Genomic DNA, 19,249 nt, shown 5'->3' on the forward strand with positions numbered 1-19,249 from the left:
CGACGGTGACGTTCAGTGACCCAATTCACCCAATAAATGAAAGAAAACAAAACTGTCGTTTAGGTTCTTGGATTGTTGTGACAGATCAGAGATGTGGGCCATCTTCAGCGTTTATATCGGGGGCGGCGATGGATCAGAGCCATCAGCCTCTTTCTTTTTTCCTCCAAACTTCTGGCTCTCTTCATCTGCTGGTTTATCTTATAAATTAATTGACATAAGCTTCCGAAATGGTCCAAGCTTCGGAAATTTTGGTAGCTAGCGTTGTAGTCCAGTTAACTTTTTTTTTTTTTTTTTTTTTTATGCGATGAAAAGGAAAAGACGGAATTAGCTTTTGAGTTTCATACAATTTCTTTAGTTCTATGTAACCAAAAAAAAAAAAAAACAAAGCACTGCCAAAGAATAATTGGTTCACTGTAAATTGTAATGTTTCCGGATATGTGTATTATATTAGGACTGATAATTGATCATAATTCTTTATAAAGTGTGCTCCACAAGGACAGTTTTTTATATATATATATAATTTTATTATACTAATTTGGGTTCTTAATCTTGAAACTCGAGATTCCGTTTCTGAATTTTTAGTTCGAATTCTTTAAAATTCAGCAGAAATTGTAGAGTAGCTACTAGCTAGCAAGGAACAAGTTGAAGCTGAAAGCAAGAAAATCTGAAAGGGAACAGCTGTGTTTGGCAAAGGGCCCGACCAGACCGGATCCGACTCAAAAATTCAAAAAATTCTTCTCAAAATCAACATCAACATTATTATTTTTTACATCATACCAATCACTTTTTATTACTATTCAAATAAAAAAATTATTACAAAACAATTTTTTAATTTTTTTATAAAAAACTTTTTTTTTTTTTTTCTCTCCTTTTTCTCATTCCATTATCAAACACAGTTGTTAACATTGGGGTCCCACAAGACCAAACAAAATGGCTCATCGGGGCACCAGATCCAAGAGAAATGCAATGACGCCACCTTGGGTTGCTTAGTGCCTACCGTATATACCTTATGCCTCTGCATGTCACATGCATTAATCCTTTTATTTGGTTGCGAGTGGCAAGATCTTAATTATGGCGGCCGCTATGTCATCTGTTTTTGTGTGATAAATAAATAAAATTTGCACGATTTAGGCATACTCTCGTAATTGAGTAATGCTATAAGTTTTCTTAAAGTATTTTTAAAGTCATCACAAATGTGATATAACTTTTAAAATTACTGTTAAATTTGAGATGTCATTTATTGATTTTTGATATATTGGTGATTTGAAAAACCACATCACATTTAGAATGACTCTAGGAAGATTCTAGGAAGATTTATAGCATTACTTCTCAAAATTAGGAATCTCTCCATTTCATTTGAACTGAAGAATATCAGTTAATTATAATGAAAATGTATTTTTGTCCCTCAAAAAGTGAAAAGACAAAAATACAATTTCCAAATTTCACTATAACTAACAGGATATTATTAAATAAATGTATGTTTACGCAACTTATTGATTGCTTTTTCCTTTTTTTTTTCTTTTTTTTTTTTTGAAAAAAGTTAGGAGTACTTGAGAGGGAGAGGGAGAGGGAGAGCGAGAGAGAGAGGGAGTATTTATTTCTTTTATTTGGATTTAATAAACAATAGGAAGAGAGAGAGACAGAGAGAGAGAGAGAGTATTTATTTCTTTTATTTGGATTTAATAAACAATAGGGAGAGAGAGAGAGAGAGAGAGTAAATATCATACACAATAACACAAAGGACGACTGATATTTCCATTGATGCTTCTGCACCCTCTTGAATGGGAATAATAAGATGAGGCAAAATGGCCCCCTTTTCTATGATACATCAATATACTTCAATATATTCAATATATATATCAAGATGTAGCCCTAAGGTTTTTACCAGTCTCCTTATCTCTCTTTACTTCCAATCTATCTTTCACTATATATTATATATTTCTACATTGTGTATTTGTGGGAACATTTATGAGTTTATTTAACCATGGATCAACCTTTTCTGTCCTATATCTTGAGGCTCCCATCTACGAAGAAAGCAAGATTGATGCTAGATCTCTACTACGATGAAAGAAAGGTGGATACTTCTGGGAAATACCAATTCAAATTTCATCTCATGAATGGCTTCTTTGAAATGAAGCCACTTTAATGCCTCCTTGGAATCAATTATCTACCTTAGAATTTTAGGATTTCTTTGAGAAAAGAAAGTGTCCGTTGGTTCAATGATGACATATGTTTCATACACTTTTAACACTTTCTGTTTGGCATGCTTTTCCTATGTGTACGCTTGCAGAATCTAACCCCGAAAGCGCCAACTCTCTCATTTAAAAAAAAAGACTTCATAAAAATTACCATTTAGTGTTTAGGCTTGTGAATGAGTCAAACCGAACCATGCAAGATCGAGCTCAAATTGAACTCGTTTCCAGCTTCGAAATCTAAGCATGAACTTGAATTAATTAATATAAGCTTATAGAGCTGATAAACACCTTATTATCTAAACCCACAAGCATCTAAGCTTGATCTTGAAATTAGAAGGTCTAATAGTGGTATTGAACACCGAATCACCCGCACCTTTGCCACAACAATAACTACCAATAGATGGGGACTATTATTGAAGGCCTAGATGTCAAAGTAAAAAAAATGAAACAACTATATATGGTAAACATGATCGATCGACATATGTAGGAATAAAATCAAACGATGGGTTTGGAAAAATTTAAATATATAAGAAACTATAAGTAGTAGTGAAATTTGTTTTGATCCTAACACATTTATATATACTCCTTGAGATAGGGCAGCATTCTAACTGTATTTTACCCCTAAAAACAAACTTGTATTGAATGAACGTTTGAGGTGCTCGGACGAATTGGGCTCATTTAATTTAAGACCCTTTTGCATCTTTTTTTCAAGGCTGCGACATCTCCTGGTCCTGGAATAATAGCATCACCCTCTATAGGCTCTATTGCAATGATTACACCAAAATTCAGAGAAGGCAAAGGCACATTCTCTGCAACGTCTCCTAGAATAATATAACGCACAAAAAGAGAAGGCACATTCCACGGTTCCACCTCCGTGCTTCCACTTGTCTATTCAATGGCTGAAGCGAGTCAAGTATCTGCTGGGCGCGACCAATAATCATACTAGTACGTGGCTCAGAGAAAAACAATCATATTTTGTACCTGAAGATCGGTCCTCCTACTAATCAGAAAAAGCATTACAGTCCGCCAATTAGGAAAGTTACGTATAGCTCTTGTTACAAGGTCCCTAGGGGGCTACGACAACCATGGCACCACTCCACAATATGATCACCAACAACCTTTATCCGTTTTGGGGTAGAGATAACAGATCTAGAAAGTGGGTGGAAATAACAATGAATTATATTTTATATACATAAAAGAAGGATGTACAGAGCAATAATATTATTCTTGTCATCATTTTCTGTTACGCGTACTCGGAAAAAGTCCATACTTAAGCCTGTGAGCGACGCTCGCACATGGAGGATAAGATCAGCTTTACAATCCTCAACACGTGTCCGTAACTTACACGGAAAGGTGTGCTCACCTGCCAATCACATCTAACACCGTCATCTCCTCCGCTCATATTTTGATCATCACCTTCTACTTAATTTTCCTCCTCAAATTAATACATAGATAAATAAATCACCATTTATATATAATTCAGGATATTTTCAAAATATAGCAAAAAAATAAATTGTTAAGAATATAGAAGAATAAAATAAAATTACTGACTGTGATCACAGCGGAGGAAACAGACAGGAAACTCAGGGGACTAAAAGGAATGAGAATTGAACTTTGTTATTGATCAACTGTTTGTTCTCTCTCACGAGGATTTTTTGCAATTTTTTGGCAGAGCCGTACAAGGAACAAACAGAGAGCTAGAGCGCTTCTTCTACCTGATAAAAGAGAGCTAGCTGTACATATACGCCAAAAGCAAAGAAGAAAAAAAGAAAAAAAAAACGCCAAAAGCAAAGGGAAGGGAAGATAATTTAATTAAGAGAAGAAGAAAAAAAAAAAACGCAAAGAACTCTAGAGAAAAGCTTAAACTAATTGAATTGGAAGTAGCTGGAAGCCTGGAAAGGTCACTTTGTTTCTCTTCATGGCTCTAATCGAACCCACTCGTAGCGTCCTTCCAAGGGCACGTCGTTGACAATATCGTAATTGTACCTGCAACGAATTTCGGAGTTTCAAACTCTTCAATTGAATATCCAGCGCTTGGTTACCGAAAAACCGCCGGGGAAAAAAAAAAAAAAAACTTCAACGCTTCTACGTTTCTCTTTTTATCTTAAGACGACGAAAAATTAAGAGAGACGAAAGTAGTACTTGTTTGCGAACTTACTTTTCCATGAAGCGTTTTTGCATGTCCTTCTCGGCGTCGGCGAAGAATTCTTCGATCTCGGACTGCGTTGGCTTCTGTTTCTTCTCCGCCGCTGATCTGCAGCTAGAGTTCGCCTCGGTTGGCCGAGCCGTTGAATCCAGGTCGTCCGATTCTGCTCGAAGCTCGCTCGACGGCGTCGTTTCTCTTCTGCCAGAAGATGCCATAAACGAAAGAGGAAATTTAATAGACATACATATATACATGTATTTATAGTACGTAGGAGATATACAATTTGAAACCGAAGGAAATTAAATTGAAACAGACGTTTTGGTATCACACTTTTTTGAATTTCGAATTTCAAGTGTAGTGACGGAAAGAATTACAAGGATTTCAGATATTTAATTATTAAAGTATTTAATGAAAACCTTTCTCTGCAGCAACTATACGTGGATGTTTCGGCCTCAGCATTTCCTTCCTGCAAACATTAAATTCAGAATTAAACAACAAAAAAAAAAATTGAAATAAAGAGCCGCAATTAAAGCGCGATGAGCCGAAAGTTCTTGAACAAATTGATTTTATCACAGAATTCAATTTTTCACCTGCAGATCTACGAATTCGCTTCTCTCCTCCTCCTCCGAGAGCAGCGAGCTCGATCCGTTACTAGAGCAACACGACGTCGCCGTATCGTGATCGGAGCTAGGGCTGGAGTACCGACGTTCCTCCGTCGTCTCCGGCGTTATCGTCAGGCCTCTCCGGCTCCTTAATTGAATACAGGATGAGGAAGACGTCGGCGACGATACCTTCAGTTCCCTGGCAGGGTTGAGCTTCCTCTTCTTCATCTTGGTGGCGGAGCTGGCGGCCTCCACGGCTAGAGGCGCTCGAGCCCTGGTCTTCACACCCACCGGAGTCACCTCCATCACTGCAATCTCCCTACACTTCCTCACCATTTCTCTCTCTCTGCACTAACTTTCCGTGTGTTTCTTCGTGTTCGTTGGTTTTAGAGAGCTAGAGAGAGAGAGTATCTGTGTGTATGGGGGTTTGATGGTGATGGTGATGATGACCAGTCCGTTGGACGGTTCGGATGGGTTTTAGATTTTAAGGGCGGTGGTCCAGTCTCCGTGTAAGGGTGATGGGGAATCTCTAAACGGGAATTTGACGGCGCCGTTATCCAGATCGTGAACCGAATAGGTCGGGCCAGAATGTTTAGCTAGTCGGTATGCGCCACGTGGATCCAATCTTATTCAGTTTAGATTTGGGAATTTCTTTTGTTGTGGGTTAGAATTGGGAAATTTGTTTGGTGGAGAGCTGGTCTTAAGCCTAATTATTGTGGACAAATCCGAATTACTTGTTTACCCTTAAACTCAATGCCTCAAAATTGCCGTTAATTAGTTTCCAAGAAATTCTAAGTACTACACTTTTGTTTAATTGATTTGATGTGTAATTGTCTTCCGCCTTTAGAACAATCACTATTAAAAAAATAATAATAATAATTTAATAACAGATAAATATTATTACATCACCTTAATAAAATAGAAATAAAATAGAGAAATATTAGGAAACCAAATAAATGAACCTAAAAAAATTTTCAAATTGACATAGTAAGAATTTTTAAATTAAAAAAAATACAATTTTCTTTCCTTTATCTTCTACTCACGGTCTCTCTTAATGTACTCAAAAAGATAACATTGCTCAAAATTTTGACCTCTTAATGTACTCTCTCTCTCTCTCTCTCTTTGTGTTATTTTCAAGGATTTGGCTTAGGTATACTAAAATAAACTTTTTTAAACCACCTAAGTCAAATCATTTTTCGAATGTACTTAGATTTTTTTTAAAAATATATATATAATACTTGAATTTAAAAAAATCCAAAATTTTAAAGGATAAATAAAATTTATTTAAATTAAAATATATCATCTATTGTGAAACAGATGAAATTAATATTGGCTATGTTTGTCAAAATATTGTATTCTTTTATTTTTTTTAGTTTGAATTTTTCATTTTTGTCAAATACATAAATAAACAATAGTACAATACAACATACAAAAAAAAAAAAAAAAAAAAAATCAAAATACAAAGTGCTCTTTATAAAATTGTCGAATAAAGCTAAAACTACGTTTTTACCACATAACTATCTCACAGTGCTGACATGACAGTCCTAAGTCCTAACAAATTAACCTTTAGATTAATCATTGTTAAAAAAAAAATATACAATAATTAGTTGAGACGTTCACATAAATGTGAGATAAAAATACAAATTTTATAATATTACTCAAAATTGTATCGTTACCTTCCTATAAGAATATTTGCAAAAGAGACGTTTAACTTTTGGAGGAATGTAAGCTAACTTATTATTTGAAGAAAATTAAAAAGAAAAATAATTAGAGTGGTTATGTGGCCACCTAAATGGAGGAGAGGTGGCTATGCCGCCACCATAACAGCTAAGGGTGGTCAGCAACCACCCCGATTAGGATATTGTCCTCTACTTTAGAATTTGATTAGTTTATATATATATAACTTCAACTAACTATATGTATAAATAACTAACTCTAAGAATTTATAAATTGATCAGTTTAAGAAGATACAAAATCTATATATAAATAACTCTTACGGTCTGTTTGAGATTGTGTTTAAGGGGCCTAAAAGTGCTTTTAATACTCAAAAAATCTGTTTGAAAAAAAAAATACTCGTTTGGTAAAAAAAATTAAAAGCACTTTTAAGAGTCTAAAAAGCTAAAAATGACTAAAAAACACTTTTGACAAAAGCTTAAAAATGAAGTTTTTGCTCAAAAGCTCTATTTCTCAAACGCAATCCCAAACAAGCTCTAAGTCTCTAGTAGATCTTCGATTAGGCCATTTAAGGTGCTTATACAGAAAATTGCTTTCAAGCACAACTAATTAATTAACCAAATGCATCCTTTCCTGTTGGACTTACTTTTGTCAAAATGAATTGCTTAAGCATTCACTTTCATTCACCAAATTTCCTGTCCATTTTAGTTAAAAAAAAAAAATTATCTTTCATTAGTTTAGTTACCGACTTTCATAGCATTTACATCAAATTTTCTATTTGACCTATTCACTTTCATTATTCTATTAAAAAAAAATTATTATTATTATTATTATTTTTTATAAGATGAGAACGAATGTGCGTGAGAGTTTTTTTGTTCACATTTGGTGAGCGATTAGCGAACAATGCTCTCCAAGCATCGTAGCATCTCACCAAATACTTCTCCAATTTTCTTAGCCGGATGCAATTCATTTTAGTCTCATTTTAACGTCTCATGAGAATGCTCTTAGAAATAAATTAGCTCAACGTGTAAGATGGAGCAAGCACTAGGACCAATTTGGTTCAATAAATGTAAGGTTTAGGACTTTTTTAAATTATTTTTAACAATTTGGTTCAACAAGCGTGATTTTTAACCTTTCTCGGAATAAAATGCACATGTGATGCATGCACATGTGATTGAGAGACATGGCACGGCTGGTCATTTAATTTAGGGACATGGCGGCACAAGTGTTAGGTACGTGTAGAAATACGGATGTCTTTAGAAATACGGATGGGTCCAAAATGTTCAGACAACTTCAATTCCACCACACCCAAAAAAATAAAATGTTATATCCGTTGTTGAAAGTGGTTATACGGTCCAAAATTACCATGCGAATACACAGAAATTGGTGGTTAGATACTTCCAATTCTTTTATCCATCATAGTTCCTTCCTAGGTTGTGTGAAACACATTTAATCAGTTTATGGTAGGGTACATGCTAATCGTCACTAATGTCTTTAACACGTGCCACTACCACTACCCTTAAAATAATTATGGTTTTTTCTTTTTTTAATGTTCCCTCAAGATTACCAAAAGACAATTTTGCTTTATTAATAAGTGTTAACTAACAGATTAATTTGTCCAAGTATCTTTAACAGAATAAACTACCCCATCATATGTTACAAGAAAAAAAAAAACTACCCCATTCTGACCATCATAATCCCATTATACAGTAGTTTAGATGTTACATAAATTCTCGCATCTTTTTATATTGTACATTGCCGACAAAATCCCCCTTTCATTTAATTTGATGAAGAAGGCACAAGAATTCAAAGTACAATTATGAAAGAAATAATTAAAGGGGCTATAGTACACTTATGGAAAGAAATCATTTTCAATATATATACATAGAGAGAGGGTCGAGAGTTTGTTTATTAGGTCATTTTCCTTCTCTTATTTGTTTTATTTTACGTTTTCAAAAATAAAATATAAAACACTCTTAACTGCTTTTTTCAAAAGTATTAATTAATTATCAAACGTTGTCAAATTTCTACCATTTATTTTCTCTTTTTAAAGTAAAAACAGTACTAAATAACCTAAATACAAAACACTTGCCTTGTTGCAAAAGAAATTCTAAATCCATATCTAAACCTCAAAATACACTAGCATTGCTATTATTTGTTCCCAACCCATGGTGGGTAATCATTATTTGTATGTATTTTATCTTTTAATTTTCATAACTCATTCTGTAACTAGTCTGAAACTAAGAATCTTTCGAGTACTTTTTGCGCTCACAACTTTCATCATGGGCCACTATTAGCAGCTTTCCCACTTTCTCCTTCCATTTTGATGATCCTCTTTGAAGCGGTGGAAAGAATTGTTTGTAATGGATAGTGTTATTTTTTGGTCTTTATTTTGGTTATTTGTATTTTTTTTTTCCGTTATATTGGGTTGAGGTTGTAATTGTTATATTCACTCATATAAACAAAATAGGAGGAAAAAAAAAAACTAAAAACAACAACAAATTTCACCTTTAGGTTATATCAAAATACTTTTTTAAACCAAAAAAAAAAAAAAAACACCCCCTAAAATGAATTAACAAACAAAACCTCTAGACTTTCCAAATAAAATATGGAGCACTTCAATTAGTCCAGAAGTGATACTCTATTTAGTAAATGAAACATGTCAAATGTAAGCTCGATGTTTTGCTTCAAATTAAAAGGGTAGTTATGATCAAGTCGTTAAGTTGTGGACGATATTAGACTACCTTTTCACCCCCCTAAAACTACCACTTACTTACAAATTGTCTCCATAAACTACTGCATCTCGTCGTAGGAATACAATAACGATCATATTGATCTCCTCTTGTACCTATTGGTACATCAAGATTTAATTGGTCATAAACATTGTACGCTGTCACACTCATCCGCGTTGAACTATGTACTACTATTTTTTTAAAAAAATTTAATTCTTAATTTTTTAGTAGTTTTTTCTTTTATTTTTTTATTTGAGGATATTTATTATCCGTTTACATCTAAAAAAGCATATTCTGTTTGATTTAACAAGAGTTCCTAACATGCATGGTTTTTTGTTACAAAACAAGTGTGGCATGTGATAATTCACAAGGACGACTTGTAAATAAATGATAGTTCGAGGGAAAATAAATAATTAACTATAAAATATATGTTTGCAAATTTTAAAGATTCTAATTAAATTTAAATTGTATTAGGGTTTATGTTAGCAACTTTTATAGAGTCTAATTAAGTTTAATTTATAAAACAGTCAATATTTTCAGCTTAATGACTTGCATCTTGGTCCTCCCTAGTTCTCTTATCTCTTTCCTCAGTTGTAAGCAGTTTTAATTTCTTTGCCATGCTGAAAAAAAAAAAAAAAAATCCTAGCAAAAAAAGGAAAAAGATATATAAAGTAGATTCCTTGAAGATGATAAAAAGGTAATGGACATGGGCAGTGGGCACATGGATCTTACTCCTTCGGTGAGGTTGGGCACGGAAAACTAGGATAATTTTTTTTTGCCTGGCATGAAAATGGGGCGGCAGACAGGGAGTCACATTAATAAGACCACTCTCCTAATGCTATTGAAAATTTTTATTTTATTTTTAATGTGAAAATCTTTAATCTGAAAGTGCTTTTGGTTTGCTTTAGTAGAATATGCACAGAACGAATTTTCTTTTTATTTATTTTTCAGTTGAATATGTAAATATGGCTGCAAAAGGTAATTGAATGATTACCAAATGTTCTCCAATTAACCCTGCATGATGGATTGTCCCCCCTCGTTATCTTCTTTATCAGAATGGTTGTATGAGCGATACTTGTTTGTTTTGCGCAAAACCCTACTCAAAATATATTATTTATTTAGTAAAGAGTTGCGTACATTTTAAATATGACTTGTTTGTGTGGCCAACGATACTACAAATTGATAAGGATTATCAATAATTTTCAGCAGTTTATATGGAATTTACCTGTTCGAGTACTCAAAATTGATTTGGCCAAATATATCTCGTATACGCTCTCTCACAATGCACTGCCTAAATTGCTGAAAATTCTAATATGCAACAACAATAAACACTTGAATAATTGTATTTATTGTAAACAAAAATGAAGTAATGGATATCCTCTTCCCCATTTGTAATCTTCAAAGAAAAAGCTTTCTCTTCTTTTTTTTTTCTGTTTTTTTTTTTTTTCCTCTCTTTCCCTCCTCTTTGTTGTCATGGGTTGCACACAATAAACCATGGTACTTGAAAAGAGAAAAAAGAGAAAAGGAGATTCAACCCAAAGTTTTTTTATGCTGCATGTTGGTTTGAAAGAGGGAGATGGCTAGGGCCTAAAATAGTATAAAGTAGGATGGGAATTGATAAAAATTCTTAAAAATTCTATCTTTCTAGTTCCCCATAAATCTCTTAACTTTCTAATATTACAAAAATGGCCACACCTTTTGTTTCTTAAAATTCTCAAAAGGGTCAAACCATAAAAAGTCCTTCAAAAAAACTTTTGAAAAAAAAAAAAAAAAAAAAAACAAATATACCCACAATTTTTTTAAAAATAATAATAATAAAATTAGTCGGGGGCAATCACTCGATCGGCATTGCCTCTGCACTTTGTACTGGTTTCAACCATTCCCTAGATCAACCATGCACAACACAAGCGTACAACTTCTAAAACCCCCTCCAGCACAGTGACATATCCAGTCTTTGTTGACTATGTTTGTTAATATATATATATAAAATTTTCTATTTGAAATATATTTTTTCTTTTGTTAATTTTCTATTTTCAAATAGAAATACAAACAAACAATTCAAAACACAAAAATATATATATTTTTTTCAATTTTAAACTTTGTATCAGTGGGAGGGTTTTGAGTTGACATAGATGATAATGGGGCATGTTCTAAATAATTGAAAGGTGCCGTTTACCTGTTTAATTATTATTTAAATAATGTGGGTGGTAGCTATAAAGAAATGTTTAGGAGATGGGTGATGATTGTGGGAACATTTCTCAATTTCAAAGCCATGGGAGTTCCAGCAATGATTGATGGTACTCAAAGTTAAGGTCAAAACAAATTAAGTGGTGGTGGATCCAAGGCAAAGATAGAAAATTGGAAAAAAGGGAAGATCGTAGGAGTACCATATTAGGTTTTGCCTCTCTTTATGAACACTACACAGTAAAAAGATGTGCTCTGCGTAATTACATGCATGACTGGGAAGAAAAAGAGGTAAAAAAGAAAGAGAGATAAAGAAGAAAAGCAACAAAAAAAATGAGGAATCTCAAGGTATAGGAGTAATGTTGAAGTAAAATTTCAATTTCAGAAATGGCATGATCATGCCATGAGAGAGAGAGAGAGAGAGAGAGAGAGAGAGAGAGGTTTCAAAAGGGATTCCTTTCATGTCCAAGACACGTTTTCTTTGGTAGTGCTCAAATGGCCCTCTCTCATTGCCAAAAGCATGCCCTTTTTCTTTCCAAAGTCTGGCATCGGACAACTTTTGGACCCCTCTTCCTTTTAAAAGCGACAGACTTTTGCGGCTTACGTCTTTTAGCTCTTTTCAAACCCATACAAAAATTCAATGTCCCCTGCCTACGTTAACGTTGGTTTTTTTTTTTTTTTTTGGTTTAAAAAAAAAAAATCGATATCGTAGTCTTTAACTTGATCAAAGCCTAGTTTTTCGCCTCTAGGATTTTGCCGTGTGTCATTCTTGATGTGCCCGATTGATTGGTGAATTGTGGGCCGTGTTGTTTGAATTATTGGTGGGATCAATTTCTGTAAAAGTTCCCGCGCCATTGGTAATAATAATGCATTTAAGATACAAACTAAACCCTAAATATGCATAGTGTAAAGTGGAGGAGACCAGTGACGGAACTCTAAGATACACACACACACACACATATATATATATATATATACTCTAAGATACACACACACACACACACATATATATATATATATATATATATATATATATATATATAAATGTGCAATATACTACTCTTATTCTACCAACATCTCATTGGGTTGACATATAAAAAGAAATGTAGGGGTTAACTAGCATGAGACGAGGATATAGTATGTAGCATTACTTTTATTATATATATATTTGAGAAAGTTTGAAAATGGCCCCATAACTAATATGTAGTTCTGTCCATCCCTAGACGAGAGCATTGTTATTCAGTTGAATCAAATATTGCATTCAAAAGGCTTCTCATGTGACCTCAATGTCAATGCGAGTTGGGGAGTGTTTAGGCAGGCAGGTAGACTTAGCATGTGACTTTTGTTGCTTTAAAATGAAGTAACGAGTTTTTGGTGAGATAGTCATGCATGTACTATTATTCTAAAAAGACTAAACAACTTACAATTGGGTCTATTTCAAATTACATATAAAGCCTTATCTTATCTAGTAAAAAATCAATGTAGAACTTAGTACTTTTATAATCTCCCAACTCGATCAATGTGGGTATAAAATCAATTTTACCAATACAGACCAACTTTATGAGGTGTTGTACTTATTATTTCATTAGAGAAGTACAAATAATAGAAGAAGGAAGAGCAAAGAATTGAAAATCTCATCCAAATTAATGCTGGGAATGCTGTGCCAAAAGATAATCATATATATATATATATATATATATAAGAGATCGACATTCAAATACGTACACCTTTGAATTTCTTCCAAGTAAAAGGTTGAAAATTGAGAAAGAGAGACAAGGTGACAAAAGACGGAACATTAGAAAAGATAATTAGGTAAACCATTAAGAGCCATGTGCGGTTGTGGGAAAGGCCTTTAGGTTGCTGTGGTCCATTTGGAGCTAAGTACTGTGGTGGGGATATGCTTCTTTGTCCTCATCGCTTCCATCAACCCCCAACACCAACACCCACCAGCAATATCTTTTCAGCCTGCACCAAAGTCATCCCCATGCATCGCTTACTTCTCTACTCCGGCCACCTTAGTCTACATCTGTCACGTCTGGCATCAAATTTGGTCGTTAAGGCAAACTTTCCACAACTACAGTGACTGGAAGGTGCATTGATTTTCATGCGTACCCAGTACCATTGCCTACGGCCTATGTGATTTTAACGTCAGTAGTTGGACCAAAATGCCGGGTTTAAATCATGTAAAAGTAAGTGTATATATATATATATATATATATATATATATATATATATATATATATATATGTATATTGATTTATTTAATTAAACGAGTAAGATTTTTCAACCATAATTTGTTAATTTCGTGTTGATCAATTCTTATGTCGTGTGTTTGGTTTAGTTTGTGTCGAAGCATAGATATAAGATTATATAGGTTAACTGTAATCCGACCCATTTAATTAAACAAGTTAGAGTATCTCTCAACTTTAATCCGATAATTTCTTGTTTGATCCGTATTAAGTTTGCAGGTGATGTTAAAAATTGCTGATCTTATATCACTTGTCAGGTTTTGGTCGTATTAACATATACACATAAAACTATATAAGTTAACTCTAATATAATCCATTAATTAAAATAGTCAAAACCCCTCATTCATAACCAACTAATTTTTTATTGGATTTGGATCGTGTCAAGATGTAGGTATAAGATTATATAGGTTAATTGTAACCCGATTCATTTAATTAAACGGATTAGACACCTCAACCCCAATCTGCTAATTTCTTATTTGATTCTTGTTGTGTCAAAAGTTGTCCGTCATAGTCAATATTAGTCATTTGTTTTAAAGTCTAAATTGATTCAAATATGAATTTATTTATTTAATATATATTTTTGTATATATAGTATATTTGGAATCCAAAACAACCAAAAAAATTAAATATTGATTTTTGTTAATATAATCACCCCTTTCTGTAGTATGATAAAATGAGAAAATTATGGATCTCAATTCGTATTCGTGTGTTGGGTTTGGGTTGTGTTAAGACATGTGTATAAGATTATATAGATTAATCATAATCCGACTTATTTAATTTAACGGATCAAACATCTTAACTATAATCCGCTAATTTCTTGTTGGGTTCATGACAGGTTCATGGATTATGTATAAATTGTCAACCTCAATGTAGCTTGTCAGTTTCGGATTGTGTTAAAGCATACATATAAAACTTTGTAGGTCAACTTTAACCCGACTCATTTAATAAAACAAGTAAGATCTCTCAACTATAATCTATTAATTTTGTGTTGAATTTATGTTAGATTTGTAGGTCATAAAAAAAAATTATCTGCCCTAAAAAAAAATAAAAAAACAATAAACTTGAGTAGCAAATGTGATTGTTTTGACAAGCTAGCTAGGCACTTCTAGTACTATAAAGGAATTTATTGGTCCAACTCTTAATTATGGAGGTTGTTCGATCTGTGACTTCTGTCCACTAACAGAAGACAACCTCTAGACACCTAATGGAAAGAGAGTCTTCATTGAACCCCATTATATTTTGAAGGATCTCTTTCTTTGGTGCATTGATCCCACCCCACTACAAGTGAATATAGTGGGCACTCACATACGATTAGCCAAATGCTAATTTTGCTAACCTTAAACCAAAATATGTTAAAAAAAAAAAAAAATAGCTGGCATTTTGAAAAAAATGACTAGCTAAAATAAAAAAATAAAAAAATAAAAAATAAATTTAACTAAAAAATACTACCCAAGCCAAATATGAGTGCCCTATAAGAAAGGGGTTGTTTGTTAAACAACACCCCACAACACCTCCCATTCTCAAACACTATTCATTTTATTCTCCAAAAAAATTAACATAAAAATGTTCTCACTTTTATATTACATCATTCACTTTTTACTACTAGTCAAATAAAAAAAAAATCACTAGAAAATAAATTTTTTTTACTTTTCTATACCAATTAGTATTTTATTTTTTATTTTTATTTTTATTTTTGTGAATAGTACAGTGAAAGTGAAAAAGCCACGTTGTTTGCCAAACACTAACAAAATTATGAGAAAAATCGTGGAGAGCACTAAAGACAATTAATCCCTATTTATATGTTTTTTCTTCCTCTCTGGTTTATATATATAAACCTTGTATTTGTCATGATACCGGCACGTCGCAGATCGAGAAGCAGGGCTGCTGCATTCGTATACAATTGAATTCATTGGTACTTATCGACAACTTTTTCATTTGAAGGTGAAAAGGGAACAAATGCTCTTACCTGATGGGGCTGCTACATCGTACGTACCCATTTTACTAAAACAAGCTTTGGCTGATTTTGTCTTGATCAGTTGAGTAATTTTTATTTTTCATATATCTCACTGTCTGAAGCTCGATATATATATCTCTAGTTGTCTTTACTCGACCATTTTGTCAAAATTTAAAGCAAAAACATCCGAGTATCCTTTTTGGGGGAGAAAATAAAAGTATCATACAATGTCGTAAACTGAAGAATTATCATTATATATTGTACATTCCAAAATGATTTTACGTTCTTATAGATTGAACATTTGGGTGACTCTGTGTTTTCATGTTGGACCAAAAAATAGGAAAATTCTATGTGGTTGTACGTGTCTTTTTTTCTAATAGATAAATCATTGATGAAACGAACCTAATTCTTTAATCTAGATGTGTAAATTGTAATATAATGCTAAACAGGAAGTAAAGAATCGCTCACACGTACAAAAACTTAGTAGCGAAATCCGGCATTATTGTGTCAATCGAGTCGCGTTTAATAGTTCAGTAGCTAATAAGGTAAGTATCACGTACTTTCATGTTAATTTGTAAGAAACTTATAGAATGATTAATATTATTTCCATTTCAAGTAAAATATTGTCAAATTAAGGTTGAACATGTTTCAACATTACGTACATCGTTAAATGCAACAAAACTAATTTTTAACCATGAAATAATTACTTTCCGTTTCGCTTAAAATAAAAATAATCAATATTTTATTATAGTAAAAGTTGTAGTATCTCCAACAACACCCTAATTAATCACCCTAATTAATCTTGTCATGCTTGAACTTCAATTATTTCCTAAAAGAAAAAAGAAAAAAACGTATATAATTATTGACCACATATTCTCTGTAAAAAATTGTGCTCTGGAAGGCAAATCCAATTTGTATTGGTGATGGAAATTATTGGGAGAGGGAGGCAGTTGTCGTGGTCAATCACTGGGAAGCGGACGGACGTGAATGAAGTACTAGTACAGTTGAAGCTTCTGACACGTGGTGTGGGCCCCAGCGGGTATTGAACAAAATTGATAGTGGGTCCATGTGGGCATCAGAGAGACTGAGCTAAAGTATCTCTCTGTAGCATCGGATTCCGAAAAATTGTCCTCTAGAAAAAAGAGTCGAAAATGACGGGTCGGTTTGGCATGGGCTTTGTGCGGGGCGGGCCGAGGAGCCAGAGGTGGTGCTGTTGTGTCGAAGCCTAATCATGCAAGCACTAGTTCACGTCAATTGGCAATTTCACCTACAAAACGTCATCGCTTTCCCCTATATTTGAGGCTGATGCTTGGAATTACCCAGAAACACAGAAGAAGTTGATGCTTGGAATTATACCCCTTTCGTTTTCAGGCCTTTTGTCTTCTTCAAAGTGCAACCCTAGATGTGATTGCTTTGTGCTCTAGCGCAATCTCTCTCTCTCTCTCTCAATTATATACTGAATTATATTTTTCCATCAGGGAGTTATAATTGATTTGAGGCTCTTCAGGAAACTTTATTTTTGAAACTTTGAGTTATTGATCATGCATTATTAGTTTGGAAATCTATAGATTAATTGGTTCCCAAATAATTAAATGAATAAATTGTGGGGGTGAATTTTTAAGCAATTAGTGAAACTACCAAAAACACTTTTAACATTTTAACGTGCTAACTGTTTTGGTAAATCTATTATTCTTCATATTAGGTTTATCATTAAGGGTAATAATCTTAATTTTGTTTTGTATAATGCTTCCATATAGTTTGCATGCTTTGCAGAAATGACTAGCAATATTTGATTTGATTAATTTGATTCATCTAGAATATATATATATATATTTGATTTGATTGTGTCTTTACGGCTTTTCCTTGTCAACTTCCTTGCCGATCCTGAGGGAAAGACAAATCCTCAGCTGCCAAAATAAGCAATCATGACCGGAGCCTTCTAATGGCCCATGCAAAATTGTCTGAATCAATCCAAAGCTACGTCGGTGACAGAATGAATGGGAATGACATATGTCCTTTAATTCCTTTTATTTTTCTTCAGAAAGGAAATAAAGTAAAAATATATATATATATTCTTCTTTCTTCTTTTTGGTTAGACAATTTCACAATTCCTTCGGCTTATGCTTAGCAATAGCATAGGAATGTCAGCTTGCCAGACTTGGGCTTTGTCTTGACCGGAGCCCATATGACCCGCTATGTGTTCCTTGCAAGGTCTACAGACTCTACACTGATCCAGTTACCGAGTTAAATAGATAAAGATAAATTCTATTTTGCATAATTTTAGTTCCTTTTTTTTTTTTTTAGCATATTTAGTTGCTGTGGCATGTTTAATTCATTATTAATTTATTAGATTAATTTTAATTAAATAATAATAATAAAAAATGTGGATTGAGTATGTCACGTCAACCGAGAAAAATTGGGAAACACATTTTTTTATGAGAAATGCTAAGCTCTAAGGGTCAATATTTTCCCCAAATTGAGTCAATTTAATTTTACAAATTAATTATTAGATTTGTAAACTTAGGGCCCGTTTAGGAGTGCGATTTTAATAAGTGCAATTTTAAAAATTGCGTTTTTAAAATCGCACAGGCGTTTGGTAAAACATACTAAAAAGTACTTTTTTTATCAATTGGGTGTTTGGATAACATTAGCATATAATTGCGGTTTCATGACCAAATTACGAATAAGGATGAACAAGACAGAGTTGATGAAGAAAAAAAGAGAAAATAAGGGTTTTAATATATTTTAGGTGTGTATTCTTGGTATTTTTTTCATTCCCGTTCTAAAAAAGGTAACTATTGCGCCAAATATCTTTTTAATAGAAATAGTGATTTTGTTTTAAATTCACACTTTTTCAAATAAGCACCCTCTAATCAGCTTATGGAAATTGCATATTTTTTTGCGATTTTAAAATTTGCGTTTTTAAAATCGCAATCCCAAACACCCTAAAATTGCAATTTGGTTTAAAATCGCAAATTATTTTTTTAAAAACGCACTCCCAAACGCACCCTTATGTGAGTCCATATAAGCCAACAAATCTAATAGTTGATTTATTGAATTTGTAAAAAAATATGGGCAAAATATGAAAAATTTATTGACCCCCTAACATTTCTCTTTTTTTTATTAACATTAAAAGAATCAGTAAAAATTCTATTAAAAAAACATATAGTTTTCACATGCTATTCAGAAAAGTGAAATGCTACACAAATTCTCAACTCTACACTTTCAAATGTTTGAACTCTTCCGTGGTCGTGAAAATCACCATTATATCCAAAATTTAATAGTAATTTTTACTACCACATAAAAAAAATAAAAAAATAAAAGTAAGTAAAAAATATATATGATAAAATATTTAACATTTCTCTTAAAAAATGCTTTTGCATTATGAAATATATATGACAATTTAATATAGAATTGAAAAAACTTCTTTATGCCCAATTTAAAGAAAAAACTTTGTTTATTTATTTAAGCAAACTCTCGTTTCTTTTCCACCAAAAAAGAAATCTCATAACT

The 19,249-nt window shown here is 32.8% G+C and overlaps 1 protein-coding gene across 1 annotated transcript; it reads right to left on the reverse strand.

The window, feature by feature from the left end:
- Nucleotides 1-3,787: 3,787 nt before the first annotated feature.
- On the reverse strand, nucleotides 3,788-5,468 carry KRP2 (KIP-related protein 2). Its single transcript, XM_059601430.2, has 4 exons — nucleotides 4,932-5,468; nucleotides 4,758-4,807; nucleotides 4,354-4,539; nucleotides 3,788-4,181 (listed from the first exon to the last, which is right to left on the reverse strand). Exons 1-4 carry the CDS (start codon nucleotides 5,277-5,279, stop codon nucleotides 4,112-4,114), a joined length of 654 nt encoding a protein of 217 aa, XP_059457413.1. The 5' UTR covers nucleotides 5,280-5,468; the 3' UTR covers nucleotides 3,788-4,111.
- Between the last annotated feature and the right edge of the window lie 13,781 nt (nucleotides 5,469-19,249).

The sequence above is a fragment of the Corylus avellana genome, chromosome 6 (genome assembly GCF_965113065.1).
Source record: "Corylus avellana chromosome 6, dhCorAvel1.hap1.2, whole genome shotgun sequence".
In the NCBI taxonomy this organism is placed as follows: Eukaryota; Viridiplantae; Streptophyta; class Magnoliopsida; order Fagales; family Betulaceae; genus Corylus; species Corylus avellana.

What these genes read in the sequence shown, in the direction of transcription:
- KRP2 (XM_059601430.2), bottom strand. Translation starts at nt 5,279, where the DNA reads ATGGTGAGGAAGTGTAGGGAGATTGCAGTGATGGAGGTGACTCCGGTG. An exon ending in GCGAATTCGTAGATCTGCAG is followed by an intron (nt 4,808 to 4,931) that starts GTGAAAAATTGA and finishes TAATGTTTGCAG; the next exon opens with GAAGGAAATGCTGAGGCCGA. An exon ending in TATAGTTGCTGCAGAGAAAG is followed by an intron (nt 4,540 to 4,757) that starts GTTTTCATTAAA and finishes ATCTTCTGGCAG; the next exon opens with AAGAGAAACGACGCCGTCGA.